At 39.3% G+C, this 23,489-nt stretch overlaps 1 protein-coding gene across 3 annotated transcripts in view; it reads right to left on the bottom strand.

Moving 5' to 3' along the window:
- Positions 1 to 23,489, bottom strand: part of fbxl17 (F-box and leucine-rich repeat protein 17) — a 266,473-nt gene that overhangs the window by 158,142 nt on the left and 84,842 nt on the right. For all 3 annotated transcript variants that reach the window (XM_053624939.1, XM_053624940.1, XM_053624941.1), the window contains exon 7: positions 8,973 to 9,103. In XM_053624939.1, the coding sequence (XP_053480914.1) occupies positions 8,973 to 9,103 (131 nt within the window). The remainder of the gene's footprint in view (positions 1 to 8,972; positions 9,104 to 23,489) is intronic.

Raw genomic sequence — 23,489 nt, 5'->3', positions numbered from 1 at the left:
TCAAAACAGTGGTGATGAACTCCTGGAGAGAGACTGCCAAACCCATAAATCAATACAATAAAAAAGGATTAATCAAATAGAGCCTGTTTTCTCCCAGACAACTCTCCTCGTTGTTGTTGTTTTGTTGGTTTTTTTTTTGGAAAAGGCACTTTTTAATCATAAAAAAAAGAAAGGGTAAAATGTTTTCCTGGAGATCTGATCTTCACTTTTACACTGAAAAAGTAGAGACTCAAACACTGACATATCAAATTAAACCAAAATTTGTAAAAAACTTTTAATAGGGGCAATCCCAGCACTATGGATGTGATGTTTGAACTCTCATTAACTTGTTTTACCGGGTCAGGTTTAGCATCAGTGATATCATTTGTATATTTTCTCAGGTAACATTTCACGGATAATGCAGACCAACACAGCTGATTATTTTCCATTAACAGTACGTCCCGGAGTGTTCGTGTCCTATTATATGGGGGCAGTGGTGGCTTGACGGTTAAGGCTCTGGGTTACTGAGCGGAAGGTCGGGGGTTCAAGCTCCAGCACTGCCAAGCTGCCACTGTTGGGTCCTTGAGCAAGGCCCTTAACCCTCTCTGCTCCAGGCTGACCCTGCGCTCTGACCCCAGCTTCCTGACATGCTGGGGTATGCAAAGAAAAGAATTTCACTGGGCTGTAATGTATATGTGACCAATAAAGACTCATTATCATATCATCACAGTAATTTTCTAATTTTATAACTTTTTAAGTTAAGGAATGATACACCATCTACACTGTTGTAAACCCCAACATTGTCTTTACTTGAACAATCAAGTAATCTTGACTAAACATTACACATTAAAATGTTGCATTTTAGATGCTTGTTTAACTTATTTAACTGCAAAATACATGGACTTAACATTTCAAGTGTTATGAACTCAAAATCATGATTTATTCAAATTGGACATGCACCGATGTATCGGCCAATAAAGGCTATTTTTCCCGCAATCGGCTATTGGCCAATAATTTAAAAACATCCGATGATCAGGGCTGATTATATCCTGTCAATCAAAAGAGGGCCGGAAAACACACTGATTTCGTGCTGTGTGTAAAGATGTCTCTTGTGTGGAATGACGACAAAACTGCAGTTTGTAATCTCTAAACGCTGCACTGCCAAAATTTTACACTGGAAGTGAGCAGCAGCGAAACAGGAAACGGGAGTTTCAGCGTCGAGTCTAATTTAAAAGAAGACATAAAAGGCAGAACTATCGGTATCGGCCGATATCACTCTGAATAATCGGTTATCGGTATCGGCTGAGAAACTTAGTATCGGTGCATCTCTAATTAAAATAGTTCACTCGGGTCTTTCTTTGATGTGATTGGCCATGCAATGAGTTCCGCTTGGGAATAAGGGAACTAATGCACTGATTGGCAGATAACTGCTAAAGGCGGTCCTCTGCGCCTCGTCTGTTGCTGGTACTGCTGTAGTGAAATTCAAGAATTCAGCATGAGTAGGAGAGATGACTCTGTGTGTGTTTATAAACAAATGGCAATCATGTAAAGGATGTTTTTGTGAATAAAGTTACTTTGGCTAAAAAAAAAAAAAAAAGTTAATTTCCCCAGTGGATGGAGATTTTGGGACACCCTGTAATTAAGTACACTTGAAATGAACACCACGTTAAGTGAACTGTATTATTTAATCTCTGGTGGACTATAGTGGCTAGCATGCAGCTCTCACTACCGCGAGCCGAGTTTGAGTCCTGTTCAGTAAACTATACAGTACACTATACAATAAGCATACTCTGCTCTGATTGGTCAGATGTCCCAGTCTGTTGTGATTGGTCTACCGCTGTCAGCGAGAGTCGAAAAGGAAATGCCCACTATCATAACGAGTTTCAGCTCGCGAGCAGCCAATGAAGACCAGAGGCGGGGCTTTTTGTTACAAACCTACGTAGGTTAGAACAGGAAGTAAGTCTGGAATTACTAATAACTCGTTTCAGCTCAGAATCGGTTCAGAATCGGTTCCTTCTCCGTTCGTCATACGCTTTGATTTTTGAAACTTTGCAGACTTTTTACATTCACAAACAGCTCTATGCCACACTAGATGAAAGGTAATATCTGGAAAAACCATAATAGGTGAACCTATTTATTTGAGTAGATTATATGAGCACCAAGTTAAGCGAGCTTAAATATGCAAATTTTGGGAGACTCCATTACTCAATTAAATTGATGAAACGAGTTTACTCAATCAACTTGTTAGGGTTTTCAGTGTATTTTATCTGTTTGTGGGTGCATTTAATTAGAAAATCTATGAAATGGAATAATTTTGTGTTTGTTTTAGATTATAATATACACTATAAACCTTCACCAGCCTCTCTTTTTCCTCTCTTCAGGTTAATAAGACATACAAATGCAGCATGACACAGACTAAAGCAGACTTTCCAATGACAGAAACAGCTTTACCTCTATCTGTTACATCTGTTTATGTGACTTGTCTGCAATACAAGTCCCTGTGTAAGCTGTGACCACAGAAATGTATATGTATTACAGTGTTTATAACGCATTAGAATAAGTGCGTTAATATAAACTCGAATTTGCCCCGAAGCAGACGCCACTGAGAATGCAACAGATTCAACATAACTGAGAATTTAACCATATTACTCATACACAACTATTTTTAATATGTTACTGATGTGTCAGTGTGTGTTCGGGAGATGACCATTTTTGAAGAAATGCTGTGAACTTTTAAAAAAAAAAAAAAAAAAAAAAGATTTTGGTATATAAATTACTGAGAAAAATCAAGAGTTATGAAGTGACTTTTTTTTGGGCATGTGAAACATAAATCACACAGAGAACTGCAATAAAGAGCAATTAAGAATAAATCATGAATGAGTGAAGTTATATATAGACTCATTTGGGCAGTTGAAGGGTGATTTTGTGTCTGTGCTCACAGCTTTATTTTTCCATGGTAAGGGTGATATTTGCCCCTTGCATTCTGACTCACATGTCAGTAGAACTATAACAATCTCCATAATATTATTTTACAGAAGCATGCGGTCATCATCTGCTCTTGGCCTCAGTTTCAGCCATAAGGCACACAGGCTGATACAGCACAGGTGTTAAGCCTTACCCAGCACACGATGAAGCTCTAAATAGGTAATCTGTCTTCTTCAGAAACACACGGACCCAGGCATAATCTCAATGGTCCACCTGTGATATAGAGTGATAGCACTTAAAGATGTCTGAGAGAAACACCTGCTTCTGCTCAACACATGAAATCAGATCAACCTGCGGTTCCATGTCCTAGCCACTTTCCAGTACACAATGCTACATATCAGTGCCATCTGTGTTTGTTTTTACTATCCTGTGACGTTTTAGCCAACTGGACTTGCAAATGATTACTCAAACAGCCTATAGGACCCCCGCCTCTCTGAGTTAGTGTGAACAGAGTCCCAGAAGTAATAATGAGTCATACTAAAGAGCTCATATTTCATCAACAGATACTGAGCCATTTATGAACAGAACATAACATTTAGACACAAAACAAAACGGAGTCTAATTTACTTCAGTGGATTTACAGCACCTTTCACATCAGAATAGGATACCTTCAGACATAACACCATAACTATTTGTGTGTAATTATCAGCAATTTCTTGCTCAGTCCTGTCCTAGAGACTGAGAGTAAAATCTTGGCTAAATCATATATATATATATATATATATATATATATATATATATATATATATATATATATATATATATATATATACACAGTATCTCACAAAAGTGAGTACACCCCTCACATTTTTGTAAATATTCGATTATATCTTTTAATGTGACAACACTGAAGAAACGACACTTTGCTACAATGTAAAGTAGTGAGTGTACAGCTTGTGTAACAGTGTAAATTTACTGTCCCCTCAAAATAACTCAACACACAGCCATTAATGTCTAAACCACTGGCAACAAAAGTGAGTACACCCCTAAGTGAAAATGTCCAAATTGGGCCCAAACTGTCAATATTTTGTGTGGCCACCATTATTTTCCAGCACTGCCTTAACCCTCTTGGGCATGGAGTTCACCAGAGCTTCACAGGTTGCCACTGGAGTCCTCTTCCACCTCTCCATGATGACATCCCGGAGCTGGTGGATGTTAGAGACCTTGTGCTCCTCCACCATCCGTTTGAGGATGCCCCACAGATGCTCAATAGGGTTTAAACCATCACCTTCACCCTCAGCTTCTTTAGCAAGGCAGTGGTCGTCTTGGAGGTGCGTTTGGGGTTGTTATCATGCTGGAATACTGGCCTGCGGCCAAGTCACCGAAGGGAGGGGATCATGCTCTGCTTCATTATGTCACAGTACATGTTGGCATTCATGGTTCCCTCAATGAACTGTAGCTCCCCAGTGCTGGCAGCACTCATGCAGCCCCAGACCATGACACTCCCACCACCATGCTTGACTGTAGACAAGACACACTTGTCTTTGTACTCCTCACCTGGTTGCCGCCAAACACGCTTGACACCATCTGAACCAAATAAGATTATCTTGGTCTCATAATCCATGTCCTTAGTCTACTTGTCTTCAGCAAACTGTATGCCAGCTTTCTTGTGCATCATCTTTAGAAGAGTCTTCCTTCTGGGACGACAGCCATGCAGACCAATTTGATGCAGTGTGCGGCGTATGGTCTGAGCACTGACAGGCTGACCCCCCCACCCCTTCAACCTCTGCAGCAATACTGGCAGCACTCATACGGCTATTCATTGAGGGAACCATGAATCCCAACATGTACTGTGACATACTGAAGCAGAGCATAATCAGTATGCAGTATTCCAGCATGATAACGACCCCAAACACACCTCCAAGATGACCACTGCCTTGCTAAAGAAGCTGAGGGTGAAGGTGATGGACTGGCCAAGCATGTCTCCAGGCCTAAACCCTATTGAGCATCTGTGGGGCATCCTCAAACAGATGGTGGAGGAGTACAAGGTCTCTAACATCCACCAGCTCCGGGATGTCATCATGGAGAGGTGGAAGAGGACTCCAGTGGCAACCTGTGAAGCTCTGGTGAACTCCATGCCCAAGAGGGTTAAGGCAGTGCTGGAAAATAATGGTGGCCACACAAAATAATGACAGTTTGGGCCCAATTTGGACATTTTCACTTAGGGGTGTACTCACTTTTGTTGCCAGTGGTTTAGACATTAATGACTGTGTGTTGAGTTATTTTGAGGGGACAGTAAATTTACACTGTTACACAAGCTGTACACTCATTACTTTACATTGTAGCAAAGTGTCATTTCTTCAGTGCTGTCACATTAAAAGATATAATCAAATATTTACAAAAATGTGAGGGGTGTACTCACTTTTGTGACATACTGTATATATATATATATATATATATATATATATATATGTGTGTGTGTGTGTGTGTGTGTGTGTGTGTGTGTGTGTGTGTGTGTGTGTGTGTGCGCGTTCTTGCAGGTTTTGGTTAACAGAACAGTCATCATCCATCCATTTTCCATACTGCTTAACCTACACAGGGTTGAAGGGGAGCTTGGAGCCTATCCCACAGGACTCGGGACACAAGGCGGGGGACACCCTGGATGGGGTGCCAGCCCATTACAGAGCACAATCTCACACACACTCACACACCCATTATGGACAATTTGGAAATGCCAATCAATCTACAGCACGTGTCTGGGGGAGAAAACCGGAGTACCCAGAGGAAACCTCCAAAGCACGGGAAGAACATGCGAAATCCACGCACACAGGGCGGAGGCGGGATTCGAACCCCCAACCCCAGGAGGTGCGAGGCAAACGTGCAACAACTAAGTCACCGTGCCCCCAACTTTCACCATACTAACACCTCCAGCTCCTTTAAGAGCTCTAGGATAGATTGTATAGGATTGTGTGCTTGGATTGTGTCGTGTCTCACTTTGAATAAGTAACTTTGTATAAACATAAAAACATAGGCACATGTAAACATAAATATAGGCACATGTAAAACTACTTCACTACACAATAGGCAAATATGAGGTAAAAAAAGAACTATAAAGGGCTCAAAAGGACAGTATATGTATTCATATTTGTTGTTCACTCTCTACTGTGAACTGTGCAATATTCCATTGGTCATTTATCTGTATATAAACGAGGAGCTAGTCAACTGTATATATTCATATTCTTATTCATCTGTATTCAAGACATTTTTTCTATTCTATTCGTATTTAATGTGTATTCTTCATCTGTTTTTTGTGTAATTGAGCTGCTGTAACAAGGGAAATTCCCCAGTGTGGGATCAATAAAGTTTCATCTGATCTTGTCTTATAATGTTAGATAAGTAAATAAAAAAAAAATTAAAAGGGGAAATAAAAGAGCGTACATTTCTGTATGTGTCTGCTGACTAATTCCAAGCTGTCGCCAAATCAACCCTCTCCAACCATCTGTTTTTTAATCTTTCTGACCCTTTAATTTTGTCAGGGAGGAAAGTTATGTGCTTTGTATGTAATTAAAAATGTATCAAAGGACCAAGAACATCAAGACAATTAGCACCAATCACTGAAGATGTGCTTTTTTTTTTTTGCCCCTCTTAGATCTTGCCTGTTTGTGAGACACTTGAACATAAAAGGCAGAAATTCACAAGTGAAGATCAGCATTACAGCATTCGTATCCAACCCTGAATAAAGAGAGGTGAAAAAGCCCCACTAAAGATAATCCAAAGGTTCTCAAAAAAAATAATAAAGCACTCACAGGGAACAAACCATGGTTGTTGTTTTTTTTTTGTTTGTTTTGTTTTTTAAATCCATTTCAAAGATTTCAGTTTTCAGTGTGGTGAGGGCTTTGAAGAGGGCTAAGGTTAAAAGAGCTCTCTGCTCTCTATGAGGCTACATAATAAAAGCACCTAAAAATGGCCGGGGCTAAACTCTCTTCACCAAAGATCCGTGCTGAAAATGACCCTATCTAAAAAGCATTACATGTACAGCATGCGAGGCTGAAATGAATAATGCAGCTCACTCTGGTGCTCTACAACGGGCTATGATCTCCTTACGTTCTGACCAACCACGCAAGATTTCAAAATCATTTTCAGGAAGTTGTACTGTACAGTGGGTTAAATTATGTTATACAGTATTACCTCCTGTTCAGTGAAATGGTTTTGTGGGTTATATTCAACGGCTTAACATTCAATAACATGTAAACCGCTACGCACTCAGACACATGATAAAACCAGACAGCCGTAGGAAAATGAGTAGCCGTAGCACTTCAGCATGAGAACACCGAAATCTTGAAGGCCTTCAGTCCTCCGGGTCATGAATGCTCTAGTGTTAATAAATCAAGGCAGCTGAACTGAACTGATTCATCAGTTCCACTGAAAGTGAAAAACTGGGATTGATAATGCTTTAATTTAAGGTCTACATTAATCTAAGGTCTAAATTAAACTTCAAAATACAAGTTTAGCATCAACTCTGCTGTTTGTTTGTTTTTTAAAATAGAACACACGATACTTCAACATCACAGAAAAACATACTGTGACATGATTTAACACAATATTGCTTTCATATTACCATACACAGTTCTACACAAACTTATTTACCCTCCCCGAAGCTGTATTTCAGATACATCTTTCCAGTGATGAACCAGGGGGCACGGTCTGATTGTAAGTTTTGCAAACAGAGATTGACCTGCTGACCATTTCAGCCACTTCACTTTTCATACTTTGTAGCTATATAATTAGTAACTGTAGGACATCTGTTGGCCGACTCCCTCGACCCTGCCCATCAGAAACGGAACCATCTCAGGAGCACTGCTTGTTGGAGATTATTATACCGTATGTTCTGGATCATTCTCAGCACAGCAGTGACGCTGAAATGATGGTGGGTACGTGTGGTGCTGGTACAAGTGTCAGGCACAATGAATGTACACAAGGCACAGCCACATTGCTCAGGTTTTTAAAACTCTGTTTATTGTTAGGGGCTATTCATTAGACACCCTTACCTTGTAGGTGTGCAGATAAACACTATAGCTCTTAAATATATTTTTCCATGTGCAGTGTGCTCATCATCCTCTAGCCATTTAATAATGTCAGTTTATGACCACAGCACAACTGTTGGCTAGATATTGTGTGTTTGGTTGTTGCTCAAAACCAAACCAGCTCTGGAAAAGAAGTCGACTTAAAAAAATTTTTTAAATCAATGAGTAAAATAAAAAAACAGCAACACCTCTGCACCTGCCACATATATAAAGCACATATAGTCAGAACTATAGGTTTTCCTAAAATCGCATTGTCTGGTCTGGAAAAGGCATAAATAAGCAGCATAATCCCCAAAAACACTCAAACCTCAATAACCCCATTACCTATTTACGGTGCTGTGAAAAAGTATTTCTTGATTTCTTCTGTTTTTGTGTATATCTCATACTAAATTGGTTCAGAAATTAAAACAAAATCTAAGATAAAATAAAGGCAACCCGAGTAAACGCAAAATACAGTTTTTTTAAATGATAATGTTATTTATTGAAGCAAAGACGTTATCCAATACCAACTGGGCCTGTGTGAAAATGTATTTGCCCCCATAGTTACTAATTCCCCATATCTATGAAACTGCATTCATAATGGGGTTCATCTGGACTAGACACAACCAGGCCTGATTAATGCAAACCCTGTTCTATCAAATCATCACTTAAATAGAGTTGCTTAAAAGGTCTTACCCAGTAACACACTATGCCAAGGTTGAGAATTGAAAAGACTTTTTCACACCACTGTATTTATAACACACACACACACACACACACACACACACACACACACACACACACACACACACACACATACATACATACATACATACATACATACATACATACATATATATATATATATATATATATAAAATGAATACTTGATCGACTGTCAAAAATGTCCTGATTTCAGGTGTACCACACAAGCAGCCAGTGTGTGCATTCACAGCTTGTTTTATTTTTGACCATTTGACAGCAATGCTTGTGTGAATTACATACCTATCATTGATGCTCCAGTTGAGGCAGAGGTTAAGGGAGCTGAGGTTCCGGCAATTTCTCACCACCTCCATCACTGTCTCGTTGTTCAGCTCAGAGATGTGCCGGAGATCCAGACTACTCAGATTCCGCAGCTACAGAGGATATAACACATACTATGATTAATAACTCTCTCTTGCTCACACCCCACACACACACACACACATACACACACGCACAGAAGCGCAGCAGGAACTTTATTTTCCATTCACTATTGGAAAATAAAATGAGTGAAAATATCTACAAAAGGCAAACTGTACCATTAAAGTATATTAAGCCAACTGTGCTGTAAATTAGCTTCATAAAACCAACATATAAGTTGGTAATATATAAGTAATATGTTTGGTTATTCTATGCTCATTTATTTCACTTTCCATGAAAAGGCATTTTGCAAGTACCACACTAGATAATTGCAATATCTCGTCCAGGCAACACAAACACCAGCACAGCCTGCACTATTCCCCTGAAAGTCATGAATTTCATCGAAGCAAACATTTGGTATAATGAACAGAATAATGTGTTCAGAGAAAAAGTCAGATTAGGAAAAAAAAAAAGGGGGGGGTGGGATCTCACTCATAAGCATACACAGTTACACTGATGATCTGGGACAAATAACCAGAGTCCTAAGAAATCTAATTAATGACTGGAACTTAATGGTTCATTAACAATTGGAGAAGAAACCCAGGACCCTAGAAGTAAAACAACAGAATCCTTCTGCTTAATAACAGACAGGCTTCACTTGTTTTCATAAATTTCCCGCTCTGCAATCATACCTCAAAATTAAGTATGAAGGCTAAAGTAGAATTCTGATGAATACCCTATTCTACAGACGATGGATTTCTTGTGTTGACTACCGAACACAAAGTAAAAAAAACCCAGAGAGTTTTCCTCATACAAGATCATTGTTTACTTACCACAAGGTGTTTCACATAGAACTGTTAAAGATAGGACTCCGATAATTGAATCTTTTGTTGTGAAAAAGATCCTTGCTGCTATGTTCAAACGCTTGCTTTCCAACTGGAAAGTGTACATGCAGAAGTGCAGAGAACCAATTAAACTGCAGCCTTCGATATGAAAGTTGTGGCCGAAAGATATCACACACATCTTTTCACCTGCTGTGCACATACCAACGCTGATAAAGACATATTAAACCAATTAAGCAACCTTTGGTTTGAGGAATAAATAAAGTGAATACTATTCATTCATTCAGTCATCTTTAGTAACAGTTTTATCCTGGCCAGGGACACTGGGAAAGAGGCAGGAATACACTCTGTATGGGACACCAGTCCATAGCAGGAACACACACACACACACACACACACACACACACACACACACACACAGTACTTCACACTTAAAAGCTATTTCTATTACTATTGTACTGTCCACTACTCATTCCTGTTCTTCTGTTATTATTATTATTACTTTTAACACATCATGAAAGTACCAGTTTAAGTATGACTGCACCTTCATTCTATCTTTATCTTTATTACACAATATACACTCACTGAGCACTTTAATAGGAACACCTGTACACCTACTCATTCATGCAATTATCTAATCAGCCAATCATGTGGCAGCATTGAAAATGGGTAAAATCATGCAGATGCGGGCGAGCACCTTCAACTAATGTTCACTAATCAACCACGAGAATGGGGAAAAATGGCCAGACTGGTTCGAACTGGCAGAAAGGATACAGTAAATCAGATAACCACTCTGTACAATTGTGTACAAAAAGTATCTCAGAATGCACATTACGTTGAACCTTGAGGCAGATTGGCTAGACCACGTCGGGTTCAGCCAAGAACAGAAAGCTGAGGTTGCAGTGGGCACAGGCTCACCAAAACTGGACCGTTGAAAACAAGAAAAAAGTAGCCTGGTCTGATGAAGCTCATTTTCTGCTGAGGCACACAGAATATAGCACCAACAACATGAATCCATGGACCCAACCTGCTTTGTGTAAACAGTCCAGGCTGGTGTAGATGGTGTAATGGTGTGGGGAATGTTTTCTTAGCACACTTTGGGCCTGTTAATACCAAACAAACAATCATCACTTGAATGCCACAAACTATTTAAGTATTGTAGCTGACCATGTGCATCCCTTCATGGCCACAATTTATCATCTTCTAATGGCTAATTCCAGTATGATAATACACCACGTCACGATGCATTAGTCACCTCAAACTGGTTTCAGGAACATGACAATGAGATCAATGTTCTTCAGTGGTCTTCCCAGACACCAGATCTGAATCCAATAGAACGCCTTTGGGATGTTGTAGAACAGGAGATTCACAACATGAAAGTGCACCTGAAAAATCTGCACGAACTGCGTGATGCAATCATGTCAACATGGACCAGAATCTCAAAGAATGTTTCCAACATCTTGTGGAATCCAAGCCATGAAGAACTGAAGTTTTGAGAGCAAAGGGAGGCCCTACCCAGTGTTAGTATAATAAAGTGCTCGGTGAATGGATAATGATAATAATTTAAGACCTCACTAAATACAGTAATATAAAGATATCATAGCTGCTTAGGATTTGTTAACTACATTAGTATATATTACAACCGGTTCTACATATACATTTTACAACCAGTAAAATGTATATGTAGGACAACGCTGTCTGTAAAAAAAATAAATTAATTTAAAAAATCACTAAAGATGTTCAGCTTCATTTGGCTGTGATATTGTTTAATAATAAGCCTTTGGTTCATGTTACTGAGCAAGAAACCCAGCAACTATCTGTATTAAGCTCCACTTTCCACCAATGCTCCTCTTTTCCTGAATTCATTACACCGCAATCAATAGCTGCACTTCACAGGAGAAGATTAATCATCTCCCCATCCTTAGATAATCACCCTTTCCGTTTCTCACTCTATGCCTCCATCTGCTTCACTTGCAGGCATCCTCACCGTGGTCTCTCTTGTTTTGCCACATCACTCCATTCAGCACATGTAGGGCAACTGAAATAATGCAACAGAACGATGTCTCATACTGATTCTTCTCTTAACACAGGAACGTGGCAGGTAAAAACCAAAGTGCCGACTTGTGAATATGTATTTGCACGATAAAGATTCTTAAACCGAACTGCTAGCTAATGGAATCTTTATATAAGCATGTGCAAGATTATGTTCACCTGCGCTGCTTTCACCACGGTTTTATTTATTCATCTAACTGCAACACTGTCCAACACGGAGGGAAAAAAAAGCTAAATCAACTAAGCACTAATAAAAACATAACATCATGTATTAATACTGCTGGGCTCAGTGCATGTTTGGGGGAAAAAAAACTATGCAGATTTATAAAAAGCAAATGCTTTTTATTCTCATGCTTGGCGTGATCAAATATTAGCACTCCTGTTCATCTGTAGTTTTTAGAAGAACACAGGAAAGAAAGCGAGGTGGTGCCGCTGTGGCTTCAGTAAGAAGCAGAAAGAAGAACCGCCGATGACAGCAAACATGCTAGCAACTGACCTGAATTAGAGTAGAGCAGCAAACACAAGCTTGCCTACAGGCTGTTCAAATCAATTTCTGTACCAAGGCTTCATTTTCCACAAAGGGTGAAACAGTAGGAAGACTAAGAGTACAATCCATTAGCACAATTTTGGTACATCATTATTTTTCCTTTTCATTTCCAAAGAGCACGACATTAACTGCCATTAGCGCCAGGACAGTACAAGCTTTTTGTTTTTTTATAAAAATATTTCAAATCAGTATATTCTTATCTATACCTGTAGGTTTTGAATATACCTCTATAAATACTCGCACTAATTGATTAATTAGGCAGACAGATATACACAGACAGAGAGACAGGCATATATACAGAAAGACTAAAGCAGATTTATAATTAAGATTTAAATTAAAGTGGAAGTGATACAGTCACTATATTTTAATCTGAGACTCTAGCTCTGTAACATTAGCTCTGTACTACATCTTATAATATACATACAGAGAATAAAAAGAATAAAGCCCAGTTACACGATGCTGTCATTGGAAAATAATAAACCACGTGTTGGTGTTATGCAGAACCAAAGTGTTTTATTTCTCTTATACCACAGTATAAGTAAAATGTATTAATTAAAGAAAGACGTCACACTTTTTAATCAGTATAGTTATGTTTGATGTTATGGGACCTCTGTGAGAAGTTACTTACGTTATAGCAGCTACAAAAATTCCTATCCTCACCAGCCGCTCTCATTTGAATTTAGTAAAAAATCTGGAAATAGGAACATTCTCCTCTCCTGTGAGGAGAACTTACTGACTGTTACAAAGCACTGACACATGAGACTGCTTCATAAATGTTTAAACAAACATCTCATTACAGAACACTGCACGTCAACAAATATACAATTTTCTTGTTAAATTTTAGTATCGTTAGTAATATTATTAGTCTTGCAAGTAACTTAACACATACCTACAGTATATTACCTACAGAAAGGAACACAAGGACAACACACAACGTGTGTTAATTAAGGCAACAAAAAGCGATTCTACATAAAGGTGTACTACTGTATGTATGCTGTAGTGAGGATGGCACTCAGAAGAGAAATGCTGCTCAGAAACATGATAGCTTTATATTCAGCACTCAACTCCGATCATACAGCAATGTGGCAGATTCTAAGACAACATTTCATCATGCCTCCTTCTTGTAAGCACGTAACACTATAGCATACAGTCATGTGGAAAAAATAAGTACACCCCATGGAAACTGTTGTTGGGGTTTTGTTTTTTTTTTTACATATTTGGACAAGCAAACATTTGATCCTCTTTGAAACAGTGCCTATTAATAAAGGTTACACTCCATCAAATGACATAAAATTGACATTTTGTAGTAATTTTCACAATTTAAATGAACAAAAAACAGATCAGTCACATGGAAAAAGTAAGTACACCCCTACATTTATCACAGCTTCAAATCAATAAATTAGAATCAGGTGCTCAAGATTGGGTGTCAGTGATTAGAGGCTGTTTAGGGAGTGCAGGTGGAACCGGTCTTATTTATACCCCTCTCATATCTAGTGTCTTGTGTTCCCTTTGTTATTGAGGTGTGTGGTGTCATCATGCCAAGATCTAAAGCATTCTGTAAGGCCTTCAGAAAAAAAGGTTTGTGGATGCCTATGAGTCTGGCAAGGGATTTAAAAAGATCTCCAAATTATTTGAAATACATCATTCCACTGTAAGGAAAATCATCTACAAATGGCGGATATTTCAAACGATGTCAATTTGTCCAGGACTGGACACCCCAGCAAATTCAGCCCAAGATGTTACGTTATGGTTTGGGGTTGCTTCACTGCTTCAGGGACTGGACAGCTTGAATTCATTGATTCAACTATGAATTCTGCATCATATCAAAGAGTGCTTGAAGATAATGTAAGGACATCTGTCCAAAAGTTGAAGTTGAACCGAAAGTGGACCTTTCAACATGATAATGATCTGAAGCACACTCACAAATCCACCAAAGAATGGCTCAAAAAGAAGAAATGGAGGTTTATGGAATGGCCTAGTCAAAGCCTGGATTTGAATCCCACTGAAATGTTGTGGGGGGATTTGAAACGGGCAGTACATGCCAGAAAACCCTTAAACATCTTGCAACTGAAAGAATATTGCAGGGAATAGTGCTCAAAAATTCTTGCAAGCCGATGTCAGAGACTGGTGGAGAATTATGCAAAACGCCTACAAGAAGTTATTTCTGCTAAAGGGGGAAATACTAGCTTCTGAGACCAAGAGTGTACTTACATTTTCACAGAAGAATATCCCAACTATTATTTCTGTTGAATAAATGATTGAAAAAGCTGATTTTCCTTGTGGCTTTGTTCAAGTATATCAACTTTATTAATAGGCACTGTTTCAAAGATTATCAAATGTTTGCTTGTCCATGGGGTGTACTTATTTTCACATGACTGTAGCACCCTATCTGTTGGGCTAGAATGAACCAGTTCAGTTTTGCTTTATTGTAGCCTCACTAATCCACTGATGAGACCAATTCCAAAAGGTATGTTTGGTGCAATAAGCACATCACCTTAAGAACACTATACCCATTGGTGAGGTATGGCGATGGCAGCATCATGCTTTAGGGCTGCTTTTGAAACCTTTTTGAGAAAGTTCCGACACGATTTATCTTGGTTTCATTTTTTTACATCACAAATACCAACCATTTGAACAGGAGTGGGTAGACTTAAATGCTTCCACTCAGCCACCATTTTCTCCTCTGCTCAAACTGTACGAACACATCTGAGCGCTGACCAGTGCAGAAGAGCAAACAAACTGTTTGTTAAATCACACATATTGATAGCTCCTATTACATATTAAACATTCTCCATTTACCACGACGGAAAGTGACTGAGCCGTGTAAGTGCATCTTTCCAACTGGAAAATTTAGTCAATACAAGAACACCAGCCAAAAAATTACTAATGAGAAATTGGGGAGGGAGCGGGGCTTCCAAGGGGCATCAGTTAATATTGGAGAGTTCAATACACCTATTGGCTAATCTACCATTTAGTATTAGAGAAAACAGGAAACTCATTCATTTTTGAGTTCCTGATATTAAAATGCAGAGCTCATACACAAAATGCATAAAGGTTGGGAAGTCTCATGCAATCATTTTAAATAAGTTTTTTTTTTTGTTGCATTTTCCATCTTACCCCTACCCTGCAATCTATAACACAGTTTGAATACCTCTGGCATGCTGAGTAGTTAAACTGCGTGTTCTGTACATTCTGAACACCACATAAAACCATGAACATAATATATCCTATTTAAACTTCCCACTTATTTATCCACATTAACATGAATTAAAATAAACGCAATAAAGGTTGTGCGCACTTCAGTAAATGCGGTTTAAAGTATGTTACAGCCTAACACACGTGTTGAGTCTTAACACAAATTCATGGCACGTGGGAAAATATATATTTTAATGCATATAAATAAGTAATTAAATAATCAAATAAATAACAGTTTTACAAATGCTGCCCCAAACTCTACCCTTATCTGTAAATTGTTGAGTTTTTGGATTGTTTTTTTTTATTATTGTTATTGTTTTGGGGTTTTTTTTGACTGATTTTTTTCCTACTATTTTGTGTCCTATTGAATCAGATATTGATGACAGCATTATTTGTGGTATTTGGTTTACTTCACAACAGCTGTGGAATTCTGGTGTGTATTTATTCATGTACAGTATTCTAATATGCCATATTTCCATATTTAATACAGTGCAGCTACATTTAACTTATGTGTGAGCACATCACATTTCTCACACTGCAATAAGGGCACTGGAATATAAAGCATTAGCAGCTTAATTACTTAAGTCCCTCAGAGCACAGAGCATCTTATAGTTCACGTAGAGTGCCGTGAGCATCAGATTTGTAGAACAGCTCATCAACATGCGCACGCATTGGAGCTATAGTCTCTGCGTGCCCCAGTGACCGGTTGTGTATCAAACAGCTAAATTATTCATGGAGAAATGCAATTTCTTTGTTTGCAAAACAAAAGGGTGTCAAGTACACAAGACCTCACAGTAAGTGTGCGTCTCTCTTCTGGAGAATACAGGGCTGTGTTCCATCACTACATTAATAGCGATAGCACCATACACACAAATTGGCACACTGTTGAGCTTTTCCTGCTCGTTCTTACAGTCTTTCCGCTTTTTTTTCTGCTCTTTGCCCTCTTATCTTGCATTTCCAGCCAAACGAGTGGCAAAAAAAAAAAAAAAAAAACCAGTAGGAGCGTGGAAGCTGAATCGGTTCGCTTGCAGACTACAATGTGCGTCCGACACTGATGGACTCATGAATGCATTTGTGTACAAAAGTAGGCTGAGATGATCACAGTATAACAAACAGGTCAGTTTTTCACTTCTGTTCAGGAGAATGCGCTTATTATAGCATGGTGTTTTTTTTTTCTCTCTACTGAATATGAATTCAAGAAGCTGTTCCTCAAAACATCCAGGCTCCTGCTGAAACCAAGCTGTTCTATATTTGCTCTCCAGAGAGCTCACAATGTTCAAAATTAAGGCCACCAACATCCACTGCATTCAAAACAAACTAGTTAAAGTAACCAAATTCATCACATTTCCAAAAAGTGTCATATTTGTGTGTGTCCCCCCTACCCCAGCCCCTTTTTGTTTTTTTCGCTTGATTAGTATTGATGTGATTTTAGGGGCACTGATACAACGGCATCTTCCACTTCATCAGCTTCTAGGGAAGGAGTTTGAGGAATGGTTCATTTCTCTAGTGTGCCAGAGAAAAGAGGCTCTGGCAGATGATGTTGGCAAGGGGAAACCGCTTGGAAGTGGCGTGCTGCTCCAAGTTGGCTACCGGCGTGTGTAATTATTCAGTCTGTTAATAAAAACACAGGGAAACTTGTGAAATGCAGCTGTTCTTAAGCCTGCCCTGTGCAAAGACTCTATCTCGCCAAATTTATCATCGCCCCAGGGTTTGACGATAAGCCGCAACGGGCATTTATTAACTCTTGGTTTCATAATGCACCATGACAGAAGGCAGAAATAAATAAATAGAAGCCAGAGGAAAGGTCTCGTTTCAGAGAGTCATTAAAACAGTGATGGAAAAGAGAGCGTCTACTTCCTGGCTGCTTAGGTGCGCCGAGCTCCAGGCGTCTAAAACTCCCGGAGGTCTCTTAACAAATAAAAGAGAGAGCCTAGTCCAAAATCAATACTAACACGATCACATGATGTAGAACGCGTTCACCACTGTTCATCCAACCTTGATTCAAATGATTAAGAGAGCTACATGAAAATCGATGATATAAAAATAAAAACGGCATGTCAAACGCCTGCATCCAAGCAAAATATGACAGATCGCGTATGAAGAATGGATTAATAAACTTAAATCAATGTTATTTTTGGTAAAGAGACACTGGATTCGTATTTTCACACACTACTCTCCCAAAGTAAGCACTGCTTTGCTTTAAATTCGCCTAGAGAGTCTTATATGGAAAGCATGACGTAGAAAATATATATATATTGCTGCTTCGTCATTGAGACAGGAACTGTGAAAGCAGTTTGAAAACACAGCTTCTGCCTTACATTAAAACTGTGGCGCACATGATAAAAATCACTAGTCAAAAGGCAGCCAATGTCCACAGCCAGGACGTGACAGAATTTATTTGTTGCTGCAAAGACATTAAATAATAGTGTTATAAGAGCACAGTGGGCCAAACACATAAAATGTCTGGTGGGTTGCATATCCCAGAAGTGACTAAGTATTCCCACTTAAGCTAACGGGGATGACGGACTCCGCCAGGTAAACACCATATAAACTTTACAGCTCTAAGGAAAAGGCAGTGAGTGTGCTGAAATATTGATGAATAATTTCAGCTTATTATATAGTGTGCTCAGTTGCACTATTTGAGCACGCTATGCGATTACATAAATCTAAACAGACAAGTCGACTCGTCTTTTGGAGCACTGAAGGAAATCAGTTGAAAAAGTACTCAAAATGAGCCGGGTAATTTATATGTTGCCAACTATCCATAATTCCCCCCTCACCACCTTTGCTATTTATGTATTTATTTGTATTTTTTTAATAGTAGGCATGCAATTATAGGCCTACTACTTGGAACATTGAGCTTGCATTATGGTAAATAAACGTACAATCCACAGAATGTTAGGTTAAATTCACTGCTATTGTTTGCACGTAAAAAAAAAAAAAAAATGTCCTATGTACTGTATATACATAAACAAACCATTTTTCATTTCTTTTCATTTACACATTTAACAAAGGATCGCTGTGATAAAAATCCCACAACAGCAGGCACACTGCACTCGCTGTGTCTAATAACAGAGCTGGGCTTGTGTGATGAACTGCAGCCATCAGATTATTATAAACATGTATTTCCACTGTATATGATCACATATAGATTGTTTTCCCCACAACACCCCTACACTCAGAGGCAGTAAGAATTTTCATAAAGTTTACATTTTAACTGACACCAGAGCATGTAGTGTTTGTAGTGTTTCCAGCCAGAAAGCATGTCCGTGTCACACATGGTACACAGCAGGACCTGAGTGCAAAAATGTGCTTTGTGTACGCATCAACCATGTCGCTCTGTGTGCTGGTCTAAAAGGCTCAGAATATCAAAATGTTTACTTCCTTTGGCAAAGTGGTTCATTTTACTGAGCTTCTCTTCCTAAAATACTTATCTGAAAATGTAACATAAAATAGCATTTCAATGCACACTACATACACTTGGGAGCACACACATTCAGTATTTTCTCTTATATATCTCTGGGACTTTAATCGTGGCATGGACGTTGGTGCCAGATGGGCTGGTTTGAGTATTTCTGAAATTGCTGATCTCCTGGGAATTTCACACACAACAGTCTCTACAGGTGCATCTCAAAAAATTTGGCTATCGTGGAAAAGTTCATTTTTTCCCGTAATTTAATTCAAAAAGTGGAACTTTTATATATTCTAGATTCATTATGCATAAAGTGAAATATTTCGAGCCTTTTTTTGTTTTAATCTTGATGACTACGGCTTACAGCTCATGGAAATCAAAAATCCAGTCTCTCAAAATATTAAAATAAAGAATTTATAATACAGAAATGTCGACCTTCTGAAAAGTATATTAATTCATGCACTCAATACTTGGTCGGGGCTCCTTTTGCACATATTACTCCATCAATGCAGCGTCTGGTGTCTCTCATAGATTCTCTAAGGGGTTCAGGGGAGACGAGTTGTTGGCCAGTCAATTACAGTAATACCATGGCCAGCAAATCAGTTACTAGTAGTTTTGGCACTGTGGGCAGGTGCCAAGTCCTGCTGGAGAAGGAAATCAGCATCTCCATAAAGCTCATCAATAGATGGAAGCATGAAGTGCTCTAAAATCTCCTGGTAGACACTGCATTGACTATTGACTTGAGAAAACACAGTGGACCAACACCAGCAGATGACATGGCACCGCAGATCATCACTGACTGGAAACTTTACACTGGACTTCAAGCAACTTGGATTCTGTGCCTCTCCACTCTTCCTCCAGACTCTGGGACCTTGATTTCCAAATGAAATGCAAAATTTACTTTCATCTTCCCCATGATTGTGGTTGCGTGTACTGAATGAACCAGACTGAAAGATTAAAGGCTCAGGAAACCTTTGCAGGTGTTTAGAGTTAATTATCTGATTAGAGCTTTTCTCAGGTCGACATTTCTGTATTATAAATCCTTTATTATAATATTTTGAGATACTGGATTTTTGATTCCCATGAAATATAAGCCATAATCATCAAGATTAAAACAAAAAAAGGTTGGAAATATTTCACATTTTGAATTAAATTATGGGAAAAAATGTACTTTTCCACGATATTCTAATGTTTTGAGATGCACCTGTAGTGTTTACACGGAATGGTGCGAAAAACAAAAACCATTGTGTGAATGCCAATTCTCTGGCTCAAAGCACTTTTGTTGTTAAGAGAGTTCAGAGGAAAATTTCCAGAATGTTTCGAGCTGCCAGGAAGGATATAGTAACTCTATCACTCTTTACCACCGTGCTGAGCAGAAAAGCATCTCAGCATGCACAAAACATCGAAATTTGGGGTGGATGAGCTACAACAGCAGAAGGTCACATTGAGTTCGTCTCCTGTCAGCCAAGAACAAGAATCTGAGACTATCATGGGCACAGACTCATCCAAACTGGACAGCTGAAGATTAAAGGGTGAAGAAAAAAAACACCTGGTCTTTTTCCAGTTTTCAACCGTCCAGTTTGGGTGAGTTTGTGCCCATGATAGTCTCAAATTCTTGTTTTCGGCTGACAAGAGTCGAACCTGATGTGGTCTTCTAGTGAGATGCTTTTCTGCTCACCATGGTTGAAAACAGTGATTATTTGAGTTACTATAGACTTATTGTCAGCTCAAACCCGTCTGGTAATTCTCCTCTGATCTCTCGTAACAACAAGGTGTTTCAGGCAGCAGTCCTTCCACTTACAGGATGTTCTTTCGTTTTTTGCACCATTCCCTGTAAAATCTACAGACTGTTGTGTGTGAAATGAACAGAGATGAACAGTTTCTGAAATACTCAAAGCAGCCCAGCTGGCCCCAACAACCATGCCACGGTTAAAGTCACACATCGCACTTTTTCACTCCATTCTGATGTTTGATATGAACATTACCAGAAACTCTTGACCTGTATCTGCATGAGCTAGTCTGCCTGGTCTAGTGTCATGTGAGTCTGTGCCCACTATAGCCTCAGATTCCTGTTGTGAATTCTGTAATAAAGATTCACTTGAGCACAACTGCAATAATGATTTAGGCTGAAGTACAGTTTATATAATTAAACATTTATTTAGAAGACCTCTATATACAACCACTACTTACACCTGTACACCAGCTCATTCATACAATTGTCCATTCAGCCAATTCGAGCAGACAGGAAGGCCAAATTAAATCAAATATCCACACTTTATAACTGTGTCGAGCAGAAAAGCCCCTCAGAATGCACAACAGGAAACTGAGGGTACACTGGGCACAGGTTGACCTAAAATGGACAGTTGTTAAATTAGAAAAAAAGACTAGGCAACATTTTTCCCCATATTCAACTGCCTCGTTTCAATTAGCCTGCACCCGCTATAGCCTCAGATTCCTGTTCTTGGCTGACAGAAGCAGACCCGATGTGGACATCTGTGGTTATAACCCATCCACCTCAAGGTTTGTTTCTTTTATGTTTTGAGATGCTCTTCTGCTTACCACTGTAATAAAGTGTGGTTATTTGAATGACCACAACCTGTCCACTTGAACCAGCTTGGCCAATCTCCTCTGACCTCTCTCAACAAGCCATTTCCACCCACTGAACTGGGTTGCTGTTTGCTGGTTACTGTTTGTAAACTAAAGTGACTGTTGTGTGTGAAAATCCCAGATCAGCAGTTTCACAAATACTCAAACCAGCCTGTCTGGCACCAACAACCATGCCCTGGTCAAAGTCACCGAGATGACATTTTTCCCCATTCGGACATTTGATTTTGAACATCTTTTCTGTTACGGTAAATGGAAAAAAATCATGTGACATTGACATTAAGAAGTATATGGCCAGAGGACTGAAGATAACAAACCTGCAGGTCTCCCTCTGTCCAGTATGATAAGAGATTCTGGCCTCTGATTCGTGCAGGGCTGTGGTCAGGTCACATGATCAGTTTCTCATCTACTGCACAAAAACCATAACTAGAGATTTATTGAGGAGAAATCCACCAAGACCTCATGAGACACAGCAACAGGGCAGCACTTCAAACCTTTGTGGATACTCTCCTTTCAGCCATTTTTAGACATATATTACACTCCCTAAGATTATAGAGAGATAGTCCAAAAACACAATACTTCAACAATAATTGAATTATGTGTTATATCTTATTTTTGAACAGCATTCAGCTTTAGTTTCCATTGTCTCATTTACCCTATTGACCCACAGTTTCATAACTTTTTTTTTTTTTTTAAGAAATATATTTTTTTTAATGTAAAAATGACAACCACAGAAATGATAGACTATGTTAGAAGACAATAATTTAATAACAGCTCTGCTAAAAATGAAACCTGTGCTTCCCTTACGTCTGTGCTTCTGATTTCCATTCTGGCTTCTCTGCCATCACCTCATGTGTCTTCTGCAATGCAGAAATGGGACTAAAAGTATGGTGGAATTTATCATAAAAGCCTTTTGATAAACTTAGCTGCAGCCCTTTCTGAACTCTCTGCCCCTCCCCCCCTTCTCTTTTACATACTGTAGATTTGAAGAGTCGGCCAAGAAACCATATTTCCCCCCTTGCTAATTTTGAAACGCTGCAGAATTCCTTTCTTCCTTCAGCCGTTGGATGTGAATAAAATGATTAGAATAATTTCTCCCTTCTCTGGTACCCCCGCTCCTTGTTTCCTCATCCCCTGAGTATTTTGGGGGGTTATCACTCAATGCAAGGGTGGCTCAAAGGCCGCTGGCAGCCTGTTTATTTTGCCTTTCCCAGGCAGGAATACGAGATAAGAGACGGGTGGTCGTTTGCAACCATTGAGGGAGAGAGAGAGAGAGAGAGAGAGAGAGAGAGAGAGAGAGAGAAAGAGAGAGAGAGATTAGTAGAGACCCAAGAAGGCCCAATTATCTAGATGCCCTCAAACACCTACTGGCCACCACCAACCACACCAGCCTCTTCAGCATGCCATCAAGTAGTGATATGTTTCAGGACTAGATCCACATTGATGAGAACTCTGTGTGGCATCTAGACTGTTGGTGGAGCTGTTCATCCTGTTCACTTGAATTTCACAAAGTAATTGGGCACCTCACAGCTCGCAGCTTCAGTGTCCCCAAATCGACCTTGAGCTCAGGTTACTGTCTGTGTGGAGTAGCGCATACTCTCCCCGTATCCATGTAGAGTCCCTTCTGCTTCCCCAACTCCTCACACCTCCAGCAAACATGCAAGATGGACTACACTAAATTGTGCACAGGTGAATATGTATGTGCATGATACAGGCATCCCATCCAGGGTGTATTCCCACCTCACGCA

The sequence above is a fragment of the Ictalurus furcatus genome, chromosome 5, assembly GCF_023375685.1.
Source record: "Ictalurus furcatus strain D&B chromosome 5, Billie_1.0, whole genome shotgun sequence".
NCBI classification, from domain to species: domain Eukaryota; kingdom Metazoa; phylum Chordata; class Actinopteri; order Siluriformes; family Ictaluridae; genus Ictalurus; species Ictalurus furcatus.
Note: the sequence above shows the minus strand (reverse complement) of the source record. Positions and strands in the feature narration are given on the sequence as shown.